This window comes from Gymnogyps californianus, chromosome 16, assembly GCF_018139145.2.
Source record: "Gymnogyps californianus isolate 813 chromosome 16, ASM1813914v2, whole genome shotgun sequence".
NCBI lineage: Eukaryota > Metazoa > Chordata > Aves > Accipitriformes > Cathartidae > Gymnogyps > Gymnogyps californianus.
The window spans coordinates 13,204,530-13,225,676 of record NC_059486.1 but is presented as its reverse complement, the minus strand read 5'-3'; the positions used below and the strand labels follow the sequence as shown (position 1 = coordinate 13,225,676).

Here is a 21,147-nt window from a genome sequence, read left to right as displayed (position 1 = left end):
ATTACAAGAAACCGAAGCACTTACTTCAATGATGCTGAGCCTCTCCACGCTGGAGCCAACGTGGTACTCTGCTGATGGCTCGTGATACAAGTCACCTGGAAGCACAGAGGTTTAAAACGTCAGCGCTGCAAGATGCTATTTGGCAAAGACATTCTTCCATAAAGACACTGTGCCAATGCCTCTCAGCCTCTTCTGCCTCACATCTCCTTAATTATTTCATCAAATTGCCTTCCCCCTCCCTCCCGCCTCCTTCCACCCGAGAAGCCTGGGCAATGCTGGGTCACTTATTTTCCAGCAATTTCTCATAAACTCAGTAAGCGCTGAGGACATTAGTGAGCTCTTCTGTCATTACAGCGATCCAGTATCATTGCTTTATTAAGGATGGCAACAATGGGAAATCCCCGCACAGTTGTCAGAAATGATTGGTTTGTGGGAAAATGAAAGGAATTGCTTGAACTATGCTGGGGGAGCAGAGATCGGATGCGTTCATACATCTGTGCCTACACAGACCAACTTTGTACCAGAAAGCCTAAGTGTCATCTTCCACCGTGCTGCTACATGAATCGATCTGGCTGAGGAGCTAGCTGCCTTTCAAAATTTCATAACGATGAGCAGAAAATAAAACCAAGGCAGGTACAGACAAGAACAAAGGATGGAGCAAGAGGAAAGAAGAATCAGGAGAAATTCAAGTCATTCAAGACAGAGCTGGAAAATTTCATCATTATACGAGAGAATCCTGGCTGTCGCACAAAAGGAGCCTAACCAACACGGAAAATAAAAGAGAATCAAGAGCTATCCCAGCTCCCACTGGGCAATTCTTTTTTGGCTGCACTGGGCAGTCATTTTTATGCTCTGTCTCAACTTCTCCTTTTGTGAGATGAGGATAACAAGTTTTACCTTTTTCAGAATGTGGCTGTAACAATTGCCTGGAAATACTGTAAAATATCACATGCAGTTTTTACTTAAAAAAAAATTACCCTGGACATCATCGCATTCGGGGGTTTCAATTTTATCCATCAGATCATTGGAGCTCCATTTGGTTATTTCTTTCGGGAACATTTCCTCATTGTCAGACAAGTCCTCTTTAAAAAACAGATTTTTTGAGAGTCACACACACAAATATGTATACAGACAAGAGCACAGAACAGAATTTTAAATAAAAGTAAGGCCTCATAACTGTAGGTAATCTTATAAACATTGGGATGGCTTAAGTCATACTAGAACATGATACTTTACCCGCTTTTGTTATATAGAAACCAAAGCACTTTTTGAAAAGTAAACAAAATGTTTTAGTTGCATGTTTTTAACAAACAAAACTCCTAAAGCGTGGAAAAAATAACATGGATTTTTAATGCTACCATTTCAGGTACCAAGTTTGACCTTCTTCTTGCCATACTTTCTGATGATGCTAAAGCAGCCAGAATGCTCCAGTACAGGAGAGGACAAAGCAATGTTTGCCGCTGGGATCCTCCCAGACCTGTCTGAAAGCTGCAGGATGTCTTTGGGGGAAGCAGTGACAAGGATCACTATTGTTAATAGGACCGAATACCTAAAAAGGCATGAGTAATAAAGGAAACATGAACTCCCTAGGCTATCTTTAGCCTGATTTCCTTAGGAGATGAGACTTATTTGATCACACTGAGTGCATGTGTCTGCCATTTCCCTCCTACCTCAGGATACTCTGAATCCCCTGGCTCAGTTCAACTACAGTTGATAAAGAATAAGGGTCCCAAAAATATTATGTTCCTAGAAGTATAATTAAAAGGAAGAGACATATAAAGGAGAGACCCTATAAAATACCCCACAGTAGTATTCAAACATAAGAAAGATTAATAGCCTTGCTCTGTAGCAGACATCAGAGGAGTTATGCCAGGCTAGGGGAGAAAGGAGGGCCGTCCGGCAGGCAACACTGGAAGGTAGGCTCGTGCTTTGTGCCCACACCACATGGTGCTGGGCTGCAGAGCCCTAATTCACCGCCGTGAAAGCCTGACACAGGCAGGAGCCCAGCCTTGCCCATCCACGGGCCTCTGCTGGTACATCCACACGGAAACAAGCAGCTGAGCCCTGTGGAGGCATCCCTAAACAGGCCATTAGCAGCCACTGGAAGAATTCATCCCAGTGCCCCCACCGGACACCCCCCACACTCGCCCCCCATGCCTGCTGGCCTGGGCTAGGTTATCCAACACGTGTGGACTTCCCCCACGAGAGGCTGAGCTCGCTTTCAGCCCAAGCCTGAACACAGGGCAGCCCGTCTGGAGCTGAGAAAGGGCTCACAAAAATGTTTCTGTCAAACCAGAGGTCCTCTGAGACAGCAGCAGCCTGACGGCTCCTTTAGCGGGCGAGAGCATGGGCCCAACGCGAGCTGGGCAGGGCACCGTGCAACCGCCACGCTTCGAGCCGAATCCCAGCAGGTTCCTGGGAAGGAAACAGAGCCCCGGAGCTTCCTCTTGAACCCATGGGAAGCCAAACAATGGCAATGCAAGTCTTACAAAGATGCCTTTGGTATGGGTTGCTGGTTCCTTTTCTTCCCCTCCTCTCTTCTTTTTTTTACATTGAGGATGTATCTTTTACTGTTACAGAGGTTAAGTGCTTTCTAATTTATTTATTGTTCTGCGCTTAATATTTCTTTCCTGAAAATTTTGGGCTTGTAAATTTAATAAAGAGTTATAAACATAATAACAACAGCAGTAATTACAGATTTCTTGAAGATCTAAAAGCTGTAATCTTCAGAGTCCCAGAATAGGATTCCCCCTTTCTTGTTGCTGTACAGTTACTAAGAAAATAATTAGTTGGAAGAATCCTAAGGTGGGGAACAAAAAGATTATGAAATATATTCATCTTTTCAGCAAATCTGAGCAATAGCTTAAAAAAAAAGTAATATGAAGGGGACTAAGTGCAGAGCCAAGCCATGACCAATTATTTTTAGGAGTTTCTATTTACACTTTGACGATAAAAAGAGAGCAACCTGGAAACTTTGCATCAGCATGCCATTTCCTTTTTCAGCTATGGAAAAAATTCGAGTAAATCCCCACTTCCCTGCACAAGGGAGTGCGAAGCTACCTGTTCAGAGCAAGTGGAAAGCACAAGCATACAACACACATGCTGGCAGAGAATTAAGAGGAAGATTGCACTCAAAGCCCTTCCAGCAACTTAATCTAAATATTAAACTTATTTCCTTGAGAGGTTTAATTACAGCCCTTATTGCTGCTCAAGTGATCACTGAATGGGATATTACTCCTGTTATTAGCATTTATTACAGGATAGATATTAGATATTACTGTATTTGTCACTATCTTTACCAGAGTATGCCAGTGAATGAGGATGAGTGGGAAGCCGGCGACAAGAAATCTTCTCAGGCTCAGGTTACACCCACTGCACCGTGAGGAAATGTGTGTGTGTGTATGGGAAGCACTTCTGAGGAACTCTGCTCGGTGTTGACTCACATCCTGATCTGTGCCAGTTCCCATGGTACCGACCCCGCAAGGCTCCCTGGCAGGATGAGCTGCAAGCGGTGCTTCATCCCTGCTCACAGATCCGGAGCTGGGACACGTCATCCACGGGCCAAGGGGCAACCAGAGGCCCCTCCCTAAGAGAGGGCTCCGTTGAACAGCACACACATCAAGGCTTCAACTTGTAAGCCAAAATCCCATCAGACTAGGCAGACTTTTCAAACCCAACTGTGCGGACTGCAGAGGACAATCTGTACGTAAACGGAGACACGCCGTGTGCTAGCAGAAGAGGAGCTGCTTTTTCTGTTAGCAAGCTCCTAGAAGTATTGCAACAGAGGTGCTGACACCAACTTTGGCAACAAGGTTCATTTTTGTTAGTTCTCCTTCCCAGGCCTGTTAGGAGCACATCAGGGATTCCCTGGGGGCCTGGATCCCAGGCAGAGCCGTCTCTATCTCAATTTTATTACTGAGTAATTAAAAAGGCAAAAAAGAGGGTGGATAGCAATGATGCCCTTTCAGTGACTCACTCCTCTTTTCTTGTATGTATATTGCTACAATAAATCCCTTACATAGTTTTTGTAGATGCTACATAAGTTAATAGACACACTTAAACCAAGTTGGCCCTTCTCCTTCCAGGCAAGAGACACATTCGTCCCCTGACTAGCATGCACCCTGGCCATTTAAGCTGCTATTGTGCAAATCACTACTCGACAATAGCATGCCACTTTCTACCCCAGAATTTGGAGGCATGCCTAAATACTTGATGCGAGAACTCTTCTGGAACACGACACTATCAGTTTTTTGAGACTGAACTTTAGCTGAACATCAGTGAAATCTAGCTGAACATCAGTGAAATTCTGCTTTACAAAACTGGGGCGTCATCTTTTAACAACTGCATCTCACAGAAAGGTCACCAACTTCATCAGCACACGTTGAGCATCTAACTTAGATTAGCATTACAAGCCGAGAGAAGAGTCCATCTGTTGTCAGTAGAGACGGAGCCCTTCAGGCTTAAATACGCATTAACTACAATATATAAAATGAGTGCAGTGGAACAAAGCTTCTTCACACACACATGCACAGAGAAAAAAATAACACAGCTTTCTCCTAATACAGATAGTCAAAATTACTTTGAGAATTCTGGAATCAACACTGATTAATTTTGGCACCTGAAGTACCTTGTTGCATTCACTATTTCCTGGAACGGGAGAGTAAGGAGTTAATAAAGGCAAACTTGGGTCTCATCAGGCCCCGACAGGGCAATTAATCCTACCTCCTACTGATTAAAAAATAAATTAGAAAAATAATCAGTCATACTGAATCAGAATCATTAGGACACACCCACAGTCCAGTTAGTATTGCTGAATTTTACCCACACTCATTTGCACCAAATAAAATACAGCTCCAAAGGTTAAGACTGTTCAGGATCCCTTCAATTCGATCACACTGAATCTGAAATGTTGCTGCATTAAATGTAAGAGTCTGCTGGGTGATGCTGGGGATGCCTGAAGAAGCTGCACTGATGCTGCACGTATCTTGGTTAGAAAGGAAAAGACTTCAAACAAAGCAAAAAAGTCTTGCTTCCTTCCCCGCTCACCCCCCACCCTCATGCCTTCCGTTCTCTTACCCCACCATTTCAGGAAACAAACGATGGTGATTTAGGTTCCACATACCATGTGCATCAAAGAATTCATCATCTGAGCTGTCATCTGAATCTCTGGCAATGCTCTGCATCCTCCACTCGGAGATACTATGGCGTGAGGGACTTGCTGGAAAAAACAAAAAAGCCTTATGCGATACGCTACATCGACAAGACGGAGAGTTCCCAACATGATCTTTGCTAGAGGAAGAGTCGTGTGTTCTCTATGAAAATTCACTGCTGCAATATTAAAAACACAAAACCCCGATGATGCTGGTGTGATGTCAGTGTACCGCTTTACAGATCCTGTTTGTTTACTGTTGTTAGAACCTGCCAGCAAGATGCTACATTAAAGCAAGCTGTTTGTATCACTCTTATGCTATTTTGAATGGCAGCTATTTATAATTGTTAGTAGGACGTGCAAAATCAGCTGGGTTTTGAAGTTTGCAATTAGGAAGGAAGCAGGCTGATTGGAAGCTTTCTTCGTGCCTCTAATCAGCACACAAACCATGCTTCTGCTTCGCTAACTTTCGGGTGGGTAGCTAAGCAGAGCAGCCTGGATAGAAATAATCTGTTTTCTGGAAGGAAATTGCTTCCACACAAATTGGATTAGAGATCTATTTAAACTTTAAACTTGAATGATTTAAACAACATGCTATCCAACTGCTTCACAGGGAGCTGTCAGAGCGGCTGTCCTGACGGAGCGAGGAGAAAACCCAACGGTCCGTTTGGTTCCTGTTTGCCCTCCTGTTCTCACACCTACCTGCTCCCTTTCATTTTCCCCTCCAGAGTTCCCTGCGCTAAATATAAACATATTATGGCTTTTTTTCCTTTTTTTTTTTTTAGATATAATTTAGCAATGATCCAGCCTGAACTCTTCTTGGCTGAACTTGTTACAGAACAGCCGTTTGCTGAAGGGAGCACTGTCCAGAGAACGACGAGAGAGGGTTTCTCCCCTCTTTCAGACGGCTCTTGCATGTCACACAGCGCACACAAAGCGCTTGCAGCAGCCACCTAACCTAACACAGCAAAAACCTGAGGAGACTGACAAATTCTCATTTAGCATATACAAAGATGCTGAAAGGCTCTGGTTACTGTGACAGCTGCACGAGCCGTTTCATGCTATTGTTGTAGCAGTGTTAAATATGTAAGTAAAATTCTTCTAATTTTGCTACCCGGTTGTCACATGGAAAGAGGATGGAGACCCTGTGCAGAGCCATCTAATTGCAGCTCAGCATTGGCTCAGCAGCCCCCAAGTACCCCACCGCCCACCCCTCAGGGAGCAGCGAGCAAGGAGGTTGGCAGAGCAGAGCTAATTCACGCCGGAGTGACGTCAAGGCACTCGCATAATAGTTGCTAAAAATAGAGCATATAACAACATATGGGATGGCGACAAGGGTCCAGCTATCACCAGAGGTCTCGCTTGGATGGTATAGAAAGGACAGAGATCTTTTGGGGAAAAGGCGTTGCTTTTTTCAGCTGGAGGTAGCGGTAAGTCGAGACAGCCCTCCTTGCTTCCATATGTTAATATGCAGCCAGCAAGAAGAAGGATTAAAATATCTGCATGACGTACTTCCCAGCACATCACAATTCATTTCTTTCATTACTTTTTCTTGTAAAAGCTGAGACATTCTGCAGTTTAAAAGAAATTCATGCTTTGCTACCAGTGAAAACCTTCAAGTGAAATCCTAACAGGTCTGAAAACGACAGCTTCCAATGAACATGTCAGCAGTGGAAGAGGGGGTTCATAACAAAGAGCATAAATGAGAGACGGGCACATCAATATAAAATCCTGGTGCAAGCAAAGTAGCCAGCATTTTTATCTTTATACAATGATTTATGAAGCATCTGGTAGGTTCTTCCCTGGGGCTCACGCCAGTGAGTCATCACAAGGTAAAACTACTGCTCATCTCTCATTCACCCCGTGATGAAATCAGTGACGGAGCGGTAAATAGAAATGGAGACTCAACTCACAATATTTAGTGCATATGAGAGATGGAGAAGCTTCACTCACCTAGGTGTCCCCTTCCACCGTCACTGGAAGAAACGCTGCCCCTTGGGGTTTTCAGAAAAATCAAGATTTTTTTTGCCCTCTTGCTGCGAGAGGTATTACCCTGCTATCAGCTGCGCTTGGCTAAAAGGCCAGGGAATTGCTGAGGGTTCAAGCCTTCTATCTGTAACGCGCTGGGGATTCACTGCTTTGTACAGAACGGTCCGAGGAAGGGAAGAGGTTAGTACAGCAAAAAAAAAAGGTGACTGCCTAGGGAGAAGTGAATGACAAAATTCAGGACTCAAAGCTGAGTCCTTACAGGGTATCCATAGGGAAGGCTTTAACAGCAAAATCCTGAAAGCTTCCTGAATGGTATTTAAAAGGGAATATAAACGCGATCTATGCTCCCACCTAATCCCAGGCTGTGAGGTTTGGTCTCCGAACAGGTACCGCACATCATCACCAGTGGAAGGCAGCAGACCTCACCCACTTTTTTGGGGGCACCTGCCTTAATCTCCCCAGTAGCTAATGGGGGTCCTTCGCTGTGTGAGCCACACTGCGGCACCCATGGAGCCAAACACCCGCTTTTGAAATGAACGGCACGTAGTAGTGTATAAGCCCGGCCAAGGAGCACAGGGTGCCCGCTGTAGCTGCCTCCTGGAAAACGAGAGGCAGTTAATAGCAACCCACAGTTAATAGCAACCCACAGCCGGGGCAGTTCTGTGACACAGCCCACAAGGAGACATCCAGAAAGGGAACACCACTGAAGGACCAGGCCTCATAAAAGCCACCAGTGGCTCTTGGGTAACAAGGACTAACTCTCTCTGGGCCGCTGTTTGTCTTCTTCTGAGACCCAATGGTGCTAGCCAGCTGCTGTCTGCATCTTCTACTGTTTTTTCATAGTTTCTCTGCTCTTGAGGTTGGCAAGAATTGTGCCATGTGCCACTGAGTCACAGTTATGGGATGACTAGAAACATTCCCAAACTCGTAACAAGTCACCTGAGAAGACTGAGCCTGCAACACCAGCAGAGAAGGCCTCTGAGTCAGAAGGACTCACAGGAGAAATATGCATTGTCCCAAAGGTGCCAGCCACGAGACGACATGGTCCTACCTCCCAAAAGCCCAACCTCCATGCAGTTCAGAAGAGCAAGTCATCAGGCGTCTTACCTCCTCTCTTTGAAGATCGTGAGGACTTGGAAGAGGTGGACCACTGCTTGGTGAGCGATCTCCCAGAGGCTGTTTCATTGTTACCAGCGGCATCCTCTGTGTCAACAGGTGAAACTGTGTTGGCTTCAACATCCTTCTCACCAGGAGTGTCTTTGACACCGTGCTGCTCAGTATCATTTTCACTGCAGAACTGGGCCATCTTCTGAGCCAGCATCAACTGTGCCTCCTTCTCCAGCTGCCGGATATCCTCAATGGTGAGCCCATACCATTCATCCTGCCAGCACCAAGCCTGCCGATGGGCACGGACCATGACCTTCCGCAAGCCTGCAAAGCCAAAATGCCCGTCACCAATGCTACAAGACTGCAGGAATCAACGTGTTCCCTTCCCCAAAACCTCAAGACACCGTGGCAAGGATATTACAGTGGCATCAAAACCACAGTGCTACAAGCTGCAGTAAAGGACCTTCATATAGCAAGCGTCAGGATGGCAAACTGGTCACTTCATATACTTTATCTCCTCAATTCTTGCTAGCCAACCATGCACTGAAAAATTAGCCAGTCTTCCGCGACTGCTTTTAACTTGGGAAGGGATTTCCTAATTCTGAATGGAGGACTTTGTTCTGTGACTGCCTGCTCCACCAAGGAAGAGCCACGCACGGACCACAACTGCAACTCCCACGAAGTTCTGGGAAGTTGTAACATTTGGATCTGGCCTTCAAAGTGAATTACATTCCCAGAAGGAAAAAAAAAAAAAAAAAAAAAAAAAAAGAGAAAAAAGCCAACATCAACAACAAAAACCACTGATTTTTTTTATCCAGGAGAGTTTCAAGTGGTTCCTTGATGAACACCACATAGCCCACCACAATTGTTACATGATGGAAGCACATCCCACATCAGCGGTGCTAAGACTAAAACCTCTCCTTTCCTTGGAAACCTGGTTTCTATATATCAGCGAAAAAGCATCACAAATACAAGCTTCTGAGATAATGGGATGGGAAGCAAAGTAAGGGAGGGAATAAAGGTGCTTTGTTTTGCAGATACCATCTGTCTTCTGCTGCATGAGCAAAGTGAAGTGGGTAAAGCCAATTGAAAATATTTCAACGTATCACATATTTGAAAGGAAGAACTGTCTCAGTATCATCACAGAATGCTCCTGACCAGGCAACAGCAACTTTCCTGCAAGACTTAAACTTATTGGCTAACATCATCATGCCACCAAGACTTTTAAAACAGTATAGTCACTCAGGATTTTCAACTAGTATTATTGCTTAAAAGCTCACAACAGGTCAAAGCTCCAAACTGCTATTTATTACTGCCGGGAGCACACAGCAGTAACGGTGCTTTTAAAAGCTTCTATAAATACTGACAAAATAATCCTCAGGAGTCCTGGGGGGGGGCGGAATTAAAAAAAATCAATGAATATTGTGCACCCTTTAATTACTGGGAAACTGAGGCAGAGATGGGTTGAAGGACATGCCAAAAGCAGCAGTGGGATTTGTTGTCAGGGGGATTATGGATCCACAATCCTCTGCTGCTAAGCCTGGAGCAGAAACATACTGTGCTGAAACGCTGGCAGGCAAGGTAGCTGTCCTCTCACTCTAATGAAGAGCCTGGACGAAGACCACAGGCCACACCACCACCACTGTTATTACAAGATAGAGAGCAATCAACAGGCTACGTTAAAATCATTTAGGTTTTGGGAGCTGCAGATCGAGCTCTCGAAGCATCACCAAGAGTGAAGATGGCCCTTGTAAGCCACCCTCCATTTCCAGGAGCGTGGCCAAAGCAGGATGGTCCTACTGCATGCAGGGTTTCTACGGTGTTTCCAGCAACATGTGCTTCACTATTGTACAGAAAAATCTTAGCTCTCACTACTGTCACGGTTTCTGTGATCTTCAGCCTATATATCCCTTTTGTTTTCAGCAATCGCCTTTTTTTTTTTTTTAAAAACACACAAAAAGCTTATCTTTATATAGCTATTTCCTTCCAGGCCTGGGCACTTTATTTTCTGCTCTGCATTTTGGTTAGTTCTTAATGCCACCAGCCATCACAAGTCAACCTATCAGGAGGAAATAGCCATTGAGATCAGCAGCTAATGCAATGGACCAGCTCAACCTGCACTTCATTTGCACAGTAAGATTAAATCTATCAATATTTTATGCATTTCTCTGGCTGACTTTCAGAAGGGAGCTCCACGTAGGAGAGGCAAGTTTGAGCCAGCAGACTGTGACCTTCTGGGGGCAGAACAAGGGGCCTCGGCAACTTAATTCTGTTCAACCTTAGTCGAGATTCAGAGTTGTGTTTTCCCCCACCAGATTACTTTTTGCAGAACTACAGGAGAATGTTTTAGCCTCTTCACCTCCCATTACGATTGACAATCAGCAGAGCTTAAAGACGAAGATTAAACTCCCATCACATCCACACTGAAAGCCAAGAAAATGTTTCCCTTGCTGTAATTCAGTCCTCAACATCACAACCATCCTTTGGACTTCCACATCCACAGTGACCACTTCTATCTTGCTTGAAACACCTTGAAAACAGACTGTGATCAGACACAGAAGGGAACGGCCCCCTCACTCTCACCCCAAGGCCTCCTCCATTCCAGAGCTCAGCAGCCTCCGCTCATGCTCCTGGATCCAGCCTTGATGTATCAATGCACCAACTCCTCGGAAATTCTCTGTGTAAAGGCACAGATGCCACTGACTGCATATCTTTGTTTTAATGGACTAACATCATAGGGAACATGAAAACCACTTGGGGGTAAAAAAAAAAAAAGTCTCCTGAAGTTGCCCTCTGCCTTCTTTCACTTCATCTCTTAGATCACAAAAATCGCCTGTATCGCTTCCTCCCCACCCGCAGACCTCCCCATCCGCGCTGCTCACATCACTTTGATTAGACATCCCAAATCACCCTTCCTTAAAGCCTTGTTCTTTTGAAACTAGGATGGCATTACAGGGCTTCACGGCTGTTGTGCCTCTATCACTCCAGATTAGTTATGAAGTAAAAAAGACTGAGATTATTTTCCTAGCCTCTGGCCTTCACCTGGGATGTGTCAGCGATGCCACATTTCTCTTTCTTAAACACAGGGAGAAAACCTGGAAAAGAATGAGGCTGTCCAGGCACAAAAGAAATTGAAAAATAAAAGTCATTGCTTGCAGAAAAATTGTTCACTGCTAGGGATGGAAAACTTGAGCAGTCCCTCAGTGCACAGCAGTGAGTGTATCACTGAAGGCGCTGAAGCTTTCCAGTAGGCAGCAGAGACCCAGAGGACACACCGAGTGCCCCCACGCAGCTATACAGATTCAAGATCCAGCGACAAATGACTGACCTCACCTGTCCAGACACTGCTTCCCTCCCTGTGCAATGGAAAAAAGCAAGTCTTAAAGCATTTTTTTAATCAAAACGTTAGAGAAAACCAAGCTTTTTATTTGAAAACTGAAAAGGAGGGGACAGATCACACCCAGAAAACAGAGTGTAATTGGGAAAAACTCTCTTTTTAACAGATCAGAGATGCCCATCAGGACAGTGCTGAAGGCATCTGTGGTCCAGTTTGCTTTCCTTTTTCTCTCTGGCAGGAGGGGAGGTGCAAACGTCTCCTGCTCAGCCCAAGAAGTCCCTGGCCCGCACTCAGTCCCACACACTGTGCTTTCAAGCCATGCCTCACGGCCGGCTGCAGCCCGTTTGGCAGTTTGCCTTGCAAGCCTGTGGCATGCCGCCCCCGGGCAGCGGGAGCTGGCCGGGGAGGACAGGTTGGGTACAGCATCCCACCGGTTACCTTATTCCAGGTCGGACAGAATGCAACAAGCCCAGTGGAGGTGAGGCTCCGGGCAATGCAACGCTCCTCCATCCCCCCTGCTACCACCCACAGAGCAAACAAACCCAGCAATATGGAAGAACTGCAGGGTAGGAGATGGTCTCACAAAGAGGTGCGTCTGGTGTCACGAGGGAACCGAGCGGCACAGGAGAATTGGGGAGGATTTTAGAGTGGATTTTCCCCCTCCACCCCCGTGCACCACGCTCATCTGAGCCTTCTCTCCCAGAATCGGAGGATAACCCCACAGCCTTGGCAGGCAAGTCACACACTGAAGTCAATCAGAAATAACGGGAACAGGTTTTTTATAAGGATGCAGGTACCAGCTGATTTCAGTAATATCAGTAGTTAACAAGACTGTTATTACTCTAGAGCGCACAACTCTTTGGTTTAAGAAAAAAAATCAAGGAAACCACACATGCACAAACATACACATGCAGCTCGAGTTCAGAAGTACCCATCATTGTTGCATTGATTTAATTATAACATTTCCCACTGTACTGTGCAGAAAGATCATCTGTGAAGAGCCTAGCAGGGTGCAAACATTTAAATCATTTGCCTTTCAACTCACCACCTCAACAACTCAGAGACTGGTTAAATCCATGAGGTGCTGACTCTTGTAAATGATTTGCCTGCAGATCGTGGTGTTGAACTTAATCTTGCAAAAGGAAGTGTAAATGACCATGAGACAAGCCAGGGCAGAGAGGACTCTTTAGCTGAATTTAAAAAGCTTTTTTCTATAGTTCTGGGTTTGTTTTTCAACATGAAGTAAAAATAGTAAATGTAACAAAAACTCAATGCAAAAAACCAAAACAAATCAAAAAACCCACAACCAAATCCTGCCCCAAGCCCCCTCAACTATCCATATAAAGCAACTGTTGAGATACCCATGTACCCAGTGGCAACATCCCAAAGCATTTTATAACGCACTCTTACAATTTCCTGGCAGCAGATAAAGGATGCCTGATTTTCCCTGTGCAACACTATTTCCTTGACAGTCACAACAGATCCCATAACCTTGCCAGTACATTTCTGGTTGTCGGAATGTATCCGATCAAAGGCAACCTGCAGTTATATCTGCTTGCTTCCCTACCCTCCCTTGCTCAGACCACTCACAAAGAAAAGCCTGTGGTCACATCCACATCATGCTAACTGCAACCTGCCTACCCTTGAAAAGACAAAACTCTACCTGCAGGCCCCAACGGGCAGTGCCCTTCTGGATGAACTTTCTTATTTGAGTGCTTTAGCGAAGCAGAAGTTCTGCAAAAGAGCTTTCTATAACCACTTCCACTTCATCACTGTGCAACAATTTGGGCATATTTAGCCTAAGACGCAGTGGCTTAGACAAAGCTCCAGTTACTGGGATAGGAACACACTTTGCCATAGTATATAATCAATAACCCATACACAGTCAACACACTTGTTTAACAACAAAAGAATCATAGCCCACGTGCACCATTAGGAAGCGAGTGGGAGCAGAACATTATGCAGTGCCAGTCCAATTAAACTTAAATTCTATGGGAAAGGAGTAAAAAAGCATACAAATATTACAGCCAAGTAGACTAATAGCCCACAATTTTAGTCTGTGTCTCAGGCTGTCAAAGCACTGAGTAACTGTCCAATTAGTCATCAGAAAAAATGGCTGTTGCACTCAGTAAGACTGAGAATGTTTCAACACCATCCTCCAGAGTTACTCCCTCCGTGCTCAGTAGCCTTTCTACGTATCACAATCCATCCATCACTTAACTCAGACTACTACTTCTTTCAACCCATTCTCTAATTTTAGTTCCCACCACTAAGTACTGCTCCCCCTCCTTGGGCAGAGTTTGGATCCTGCTCTTGGTTTCTGCCTCCATTTTCTTGCTGGCTTGGTGACTCTGCACAGAGCGTGCTAATTCCTCAAGAAACAAATTTGCAGGATCAGAGGAACCAGGAGAAAAACGCCCAAGAGGGGCTGGCCCACAAGAACATCTCTGGCACCTGAGAGCTTAGTCCACCATCAACTGCACAATGCACAAAGGTCTCCATCTGCTTTCAGGCACCAGTTGAAACCCCAAAACTGGGATCAGCATATAAGCCTGGTCCGTCATGTTGTAGCCCACATCTTTCCAACTTAAACATCCTCATACCTTGCTGTCTTTGGTACATATGCTATGGCACTTTTCCCACTCACTAAGGGCTTTCCCATGGCTATCCCATTGCAGGGGAAGGCTACGCATCTTCTGTAGATACCCAAAGCTTTTGCTTTCACTTTTCACTCACTCAACTTTGTCTTGCCTTAAAGACTTTTTTGATTTTATGCATCTTAACCACTTTGAAAAACAGTATTTGCCATCATTATAACAGAGTGGAAATGCTTTTGAAAGGCAGACAATGAGCTGGCTGGCTCTCCGCAAAGCCTCAATCAAGAGGTAAACGGCAGGCAATCTTTCATGAAACACAAAAGAAACGTTTCTAAGGGACCACAGTTTAATCTATGCCAAACACCTCTGAACAACTGGAAGAGTCACATGCTTCTTTTTCATTTAACAGACACAATGGAGCTGTTATTCTGCCCCCATGTTTTGCAGTATACACTAAATTAACCCATGTCACCGAAACGCCAAGGGAGTTCATTGCAGAGAGCCACTTGTAATACAGTCTGTAACAGGTAAAAACTTCCATCTGTGGGTAAAGTCAAACCAAAGGAGCTTTAAGAAAGCAACCTGTGACTATTCAGAGAGCAGTGCGCACTATTCTCCGCTGCTCTATCAGTGTTTTCCACGTTAGCTCTCAGGAGCACGGTATGACTGAAAAGAGCTATAAAATTACTTACTTATGCTAGCATCAGGCACTTCAAAGAAGTTTTGCATCTAGAAAGGACAGCTGTAGAGGTCATGTAGGAGGATTTACTGTGTACAGAAAGCAGGCAGCATCCTTTACATAGCCTTTCTTTGGCCTTTTCTTTGCCACAAGGCAGCCATAGCTCTGCACTTTTCTTGAGATGGGAATGCTTCTTTAAAATATTCTTTAGGTTTTCCACCTGACCATAGATCCTGTCTCAGAAACTGTATCAGTTGTGTCACAGATTTTCTGCAAAGAACAAATTACTGCCAGCACTGCTACCACCTGCACCATCTCCTCTTAGTTACTTCTGGGACACAAACAATACCTCCTTAAAAGCACTGACCTAAGAACCATGCGTCAATCAAAGCAGCACATTTACTCACAATTGAGAGCTGTCAATGACCCATGGTGGGTCATAGCACAGTGAGGTGGGGAGCCCTGAACACCGCAGCCTGGGGGACGGAGATGTATGGCCACAGAGAGACCCACCAGCCCCGCCACAAGGCAGGCAGAAACTAGGGACGCTCCAGGGAGTGGTTTTCTGGAACCACTTAGGACTCAGAAGTGAAGCTGATTTCTTTGCGCAGCCCTTCAGGATTTTGTTCACAATAAAGAAAACTGGCAGATTTTGAAAATGATCTGGCAAAGTTTAACAGACAAATCCTTACCTTAAAAAAAAAAAAAAAATGCAAGATCTTGCCTACGCAGGACTTGAAACCCTTTCAGTGGCTACATGTAGTTTGGATTCATACATACCACGATTATAAGTGACAGAATAACACTTTTTTTTCTGAACTGACCCACAGCTCTGCAAAAGAGTAATCAGATCTGAGAATCTCTTCACAGACATGTCTTGGGATATGACACATTGCACACACCTCACCTTTGTGTTTCAATTCAGAAACAACATTAAGGAGTTGACAGTGAACTTTGCAAGACTATAAATGCTCACCAACATCATGGATAAACCGCTCGATTTTCGACTGCATCCCCCAGTATCTGAACTCGACTTTACACAGTTTATATGCACACATGATGGGGCATCTCCCAGGGTTGTTCTTGTACTCTTGAATCCAGTCTTCTGAGAGGGGGCCTCTTTTAGTCTTCACTGATTTATATAGCTTTGGATCCTCCTCAGCTTTGTATTCATGTGGAGGGATAGGATCTTTAACAATATCAATAGGATCTACAGAAAGAGAATAGAAACAGTTAGACATTTCCTTTTCCTGAACAAAAGAAGAAAATACCATTTTTCAGGAGTTATTGCTGTTTTAGCAAGTACCAGAAGCATTACAGCAATTCAGTTTCTTTTTACTTACACTTAAACAACTGATATTTAAATTGTTTATACGTTGCTGCTGGGCAGCGATCAGCTCTGCCAGAGGAACTAGTACGCACAGTTCCAGCAAACAGAGGCTTTGCTCCAACTGGCTGTTTTTGCCCACAGTGACTGCAGATCCACAGCACTCTGGCAGATCTGCACACTCTGTCTTTCCAGCTCCAAAAAGATCTTTTGCACATTCCATCTCTCAGCTTTTTTAATATCACTCACAGTGCTACAGCTCTGTCTCATCCGAGATGGTTAAATACACCTGCCCTTTCTCAGCACTGTTATAGAAAAGACACTACCCACTGAAAATCTTATCTTTGGAGTCCATCAAGTGAGGTTAGTGGTAACTCCTCACATGCTACTGTTAGACCAGATGTACTATGGAAGGCAGATAGTTTAACTTAACACTTCAACAATGGAGCAGTGGAAACTGCAATGGGAGCAGAGTGAATGAACATATTTTAAAGATCTGCAACCCTCACCCCAGACCTCAGCAGAAGCATCTGAAGTTTGGATTGAAGGGCAGCATTGCACTTCCCAAGAAATGACAGCTCTTCTGACGCTTCTCAATGAGGCAGCATGTCTCACGCCTATTTGTTCAGTACTGAAAGCCCGATCAGATAGGCTCAGGAATGAGGACAGTCAAACTGAAGTTCAAAACAAAAGAAGTGTAAATCACATAACACTCAAGTAAAACTGCATGGAGTTACTGCCGTGCCCCGCAGGTCAACGGTGCTCAGGGAGCCAGAGCAGGCACTCCATGTCCTTCCCCAGAGCTCCCACTGCGGCCAGCGCAGCGTGGGCCTGCCAGAAGTCAGCCTGAGCTCAACACTTCTCCAGTCTCAGCAGCTTCAGAGCAAGGGCTGCTTCAGTCCTGCGTGGCCATAATTGCCAGCACACTCTGCCACGCAGCCGGCTCTCCGGCAAATGCCATGGGCACGGACCACGATGGACAGCAAGACAGAGGAATCACTATGACACTTGCCATTCTCTGCCTTTTTATAAGATGTTCCCTTTTGCCTTTTCTTGTTAAAGCCTTACATATATAAGGCTCATTAACCCGATCGTCCAAAGACAGCTACGAAGCTGAAGTGTTAACCTGCACGAGGGCAAGACGAAAAGGAGAGGAAGCAAAAATGAAATACACCTTCATGTTTCAGAAGTGCAGACAGGAATGATTTTCATACACACAAAGGAGCTACACAATTATACAGCAATATTTTCCTCTTCTATGGTTATTTCTACTTATTATCCCTAAAATCATTAGATGTCTTACTCCCCTCAGGAGCTGCACAAATAAGACAGGAAAACATCAGCTTCCATTTACAGATGGGGGATCCAGATGATTTCCATGTGATTTACACCAAGCCTAGAAGAGAACCCGGGTGTCCTCACTCTACTTGATGTAACCCTACCCCGCAGCCTGACACCGACAGGGGTGCACGTGTGTGTTTAGGGGGGGATGGACAGGTAGATGGGACATATCAAGCAAAAAAACCAGAATAAAGGAAAAAGTAAAAGAAAAAGGCTATTCACCTAGAATGGTTTGTCTTTTTTCTGCAGGAGAAAGGTTGAACACGTTGACATGCTCTCCTGGATCAGTTTTGTAGTACGTCTCAATATCAATAGAGAACTTCTCCACAAAAGGACACGTATACCTGAAAGCAAGAACAACGCAGCTTAGAGTAAATCCCGATCAGCTTGGCAAGCGGAGAAAATGCTTTCCTAAGATGTACAAAATCAGCCTCAAATCCAAGTCAGCCTTCGCTCATGTTTTACTTCAGATATGCTTAAAATACTGACTGTACAGATTAAAGAGATTTTCTTTCATAACTTCTTAAGACAGGAGCTCACCTCAGACATGTGGCTTCACTGGAATAGCTCTGGTTTAGTAAAACCCCAAGCTCACAGCAAAGGGGTGTGCACCCCATGAGGTGTTACATGGATTACAGGTGAGAAGGTACCAATGCACCCCACACAGTTACTGGAGACTGGGCACCCACACTGATCAAGAAACAACTTCCCAGCTGGCAACAAGCAAGTAGAAAGCCCAAGGGGACCACCAAGTTGTCCCACTTTGTAGAAACACTGACAAAAACCTGCAACTTAATTTGACAATGTCTCCTCCAGGATACTATTATCAGGACAGACTGTTTTTAGAGGAGCAGTTGTCAGCAAGGAGATAACTTTTGGGCCCGCTACGCTAACAAGTTATGTTACGACACACGTACTAATACAAGCACACCCTGGAAATGCACCTCTACCAGGAGAAAAGCAGAGCTGTTGCCTGGCATCTATGGCAGAATAAAATATGGACTAGTTCTGTGCAGCGCCAGGTTTCCTGGCCAACTGATTGACTCAGGGGCGTTTCAAGAGAAGAGAGAAAAACAGACTGGAAGTGGACTTTAATCACTTGAAAGTCAGACAGCTCCATTATATTTAGTCATGAGCAACTGCTCGTATGCGGACACTGACTCCCCACCTTTCCCCAGACTAATGTTACTTGTAAAGACCAGCTAAAACAGAACTATGAAACTTTTGCAGATTTTTGATAAAAATCAAAATATCCATTAAAGCCTTATTATGAAAGATGACAGCAATATCAGACTTGTAAACCTGGAAAAGGGCAAATGCTCTAAACCAGAGCAACTGGCATAAAGGCTATTTATTCCAGAGTATCTGAAGTCCTCCCAGACGAAATCAGCTGAAACAAGGAGGTCCCAGAGGGCTCCACAGAGCCTCTGGCTCTCTTCCCTTCTCAGGGTGAAAACCATAGGACGTAGGTTTGTTATTTTTTAGCCAAATGACAGTAAGACAGTTCCCAGAAAAGAAGCACCAGATTTATTTATTAAGATTTTTCTCTCCCCACACTTTCCCCCCTACAACAAACGAATCCTGTCTTACTTGACAGTGTTCAACATGACAACTGTCCCATCACCATGTACATTTATAACTTCACTGAGCTAGCAGATATCTGCAACGTTAAGTAGAACATGCAGTGCAGGATACAAGACTAAATAAAACCCATTCAAGATTTCCCACGCTTTGATGGACAAAACAGCTCACATTTTAGAGCAACCAGCCACACATTCTCAAGTACGTATGCAGTCAGCCCAGGCAACACTCGTGCTCCTGAGATTAAGCACTGTGTAAGAATTTAAGGACTTGACCCCAGTTTCTCTAAAGGATATTACTGGAGATGCAAGAGATGCCACTGCCACACAGAGTGACATCAAATCCTCTCTTTAAAGTAGGGAAACAGCTCTGGACATTTTGCTAAGTTTTACCTTGTTCTTGTATAAGGATATGCATTCCACGATTCCTCTTCGACTCGCAGAGCTGCCTTGGGCAATATTGACCGAAACCAGCTGGGTATGTGCATACCAATGTGGTATACTTTGTGAGTATACTGCCCGTTGCCTCCCGGTCCATCCATGTATGGCCTGTTCTCCAGGATCTCTACTCCGCTGCCTTCCCCACATGTCTCCTCTCTGCTCTTTTTCTGAAAGAGAAAATATATCACATAGTTAATCCTTCCAGTGCATTGTACATAGCGAGGTCTCAAAGCACATGAACATTGGGGATGGTTTCTAGGGCTCCTTTGGAGCAGAGCTTCATACAGACAGCAGAACTGTAGCAGCACCCTGGCAGAAAGATTACCAAACCTAGAGACTATAAAGGAAAGATTTAGAGACTCATCTGGCCAACACAGGAACAGAGATTTGATTTATTAGGGATCCTGTAAAAATCTGGATTTGGACACTAAGATACAGTTTGAAAGGAGACTTAATGACTTTTCAATTCCTGCTCCTATAAGAGGTTACACATCGCTCTTCCTGAGAGCACACCAAACCTTGGCTCCAGCTGTGAACCACCCAACAGCATAAAAATCTTTCGTATCAGCAGATGACACAGAGAAGGGGAGTTTGTCCGACTTGGCACTTTCTTGTGGTGTTGTATCAGCGTGAAGAATCATACAGACGCTCGGCGCAACATCACAGTACTAAAGACTATTTTGTGACCTAAAACCACAGGATCTGGGGGCTTGTTGCTTGTGGTCCGATATGGCAGCAGCTCTCCAAGAACAGCTTGGAGACTATGCTCTGCTAATTAAGATATTTGGAAGAAATAACCCAAGTTTGCCAGAATGCACACAGCACCCCCTGGCAGCCTCCACATTTTGGCTTATTTGTAGTATTGTCCCTCATTGAGAAACCTGGCAAAAATTCCTTCAATAAAAAAATACTAATTTCAGTGCTTCTAAGAAGAGCTAGCGACAAACCAAATATTTATTCATTTCTAACACATTTCAGCAGATTGGATAATGTATAACCTTCATCATTTCCAAACAACAGATTCATATTGTTAGTATTTTGAGTTTACTGTTTGTATTTGAGAGCACAGTACTTCAGAAATTAAGAAAAAAAAAATACGGAATTTTATACAAGAATCAACTACGAAATATAACACAATAACAACTTCTCATCTTCGGCATACAAACAATTCAAAGGATAACATGATTTAACAGAAAATGATTAATAAGCTGCAAGAGATCAGCTTCTCATCTTTTGAGGACAGGATGATAAGCCAACACAGCTATTTAGAAGTAAATAGCTCTCTTTTTAAAGAACTCTCAAGCGATTTTAAATTTAAACAGCTGTAACTGACAAATCTAAATAGTCATTTTTTTCCCACCCCACAAACTGCAATACTCCTGCAAAAGAAAAGCACTTTTTTACAATTTATTTCCAACATTCAGCTGGCAGTTCATTAAAACACACATCCTCTTAAAACAAATTACTGTCTTTCAGTTCTTATATAAGCATTGACCGCGTCCTGTACAAATATTTATGACAATAACATTAAATAATCTTGATGACCCAAAAATCTGGTTAATTCAAAGGTCTCGGAAAAGCCAGTAACCCAGCAGGCATA

At 44.3% G+C, this 21,147-nt stretch overlaps 1 protein-coding gene across 4 annotated transcripts in view; it reads right to left on the bottom strand.

Annotated features, from left to right (window-relative positions):
• Positions 1-21,147, bottom strand: part of PITPNM2 (phosphatidylinositol transfer protein membrane associated 2) — a 139,927-nt gene that overhangs the window by 32,843 nt on the left and 85,937 nt on the right. For all 4 annotated transcript variants that reach the window (XM_050906730.1, XM_050906731.1, XM_050906733.1 and 1 more), the window contains 7 exons: positions 19,500-19,714; positions 17,749-17,870; positions 15,835-16,068; positions 8,246-8,569; positions 5,123-5,218; positions 978-1,082; positions 25-95 (listed from right to left, as the gene is read on the bottom strand). In XM_050906730.1, coding sequence (XP_050762687.1) covers positions 25-95; positions 978-1,082; positions 5,123-5,218; positions 8,246-8,569; positions 15,835-16,068; positions 17,749-17,870; positions 19,500-19,714 — 1,167 coding nt within the window. The remainder of the gene's footprint in view (positions 1-24; positions 96-977; positions 1,083-5,122; positions 5,219-8,245; positions 8,570-15,834; positions 16,069-17,748; positions 17,871-19,499; positions 19,715-21,147) is intronic.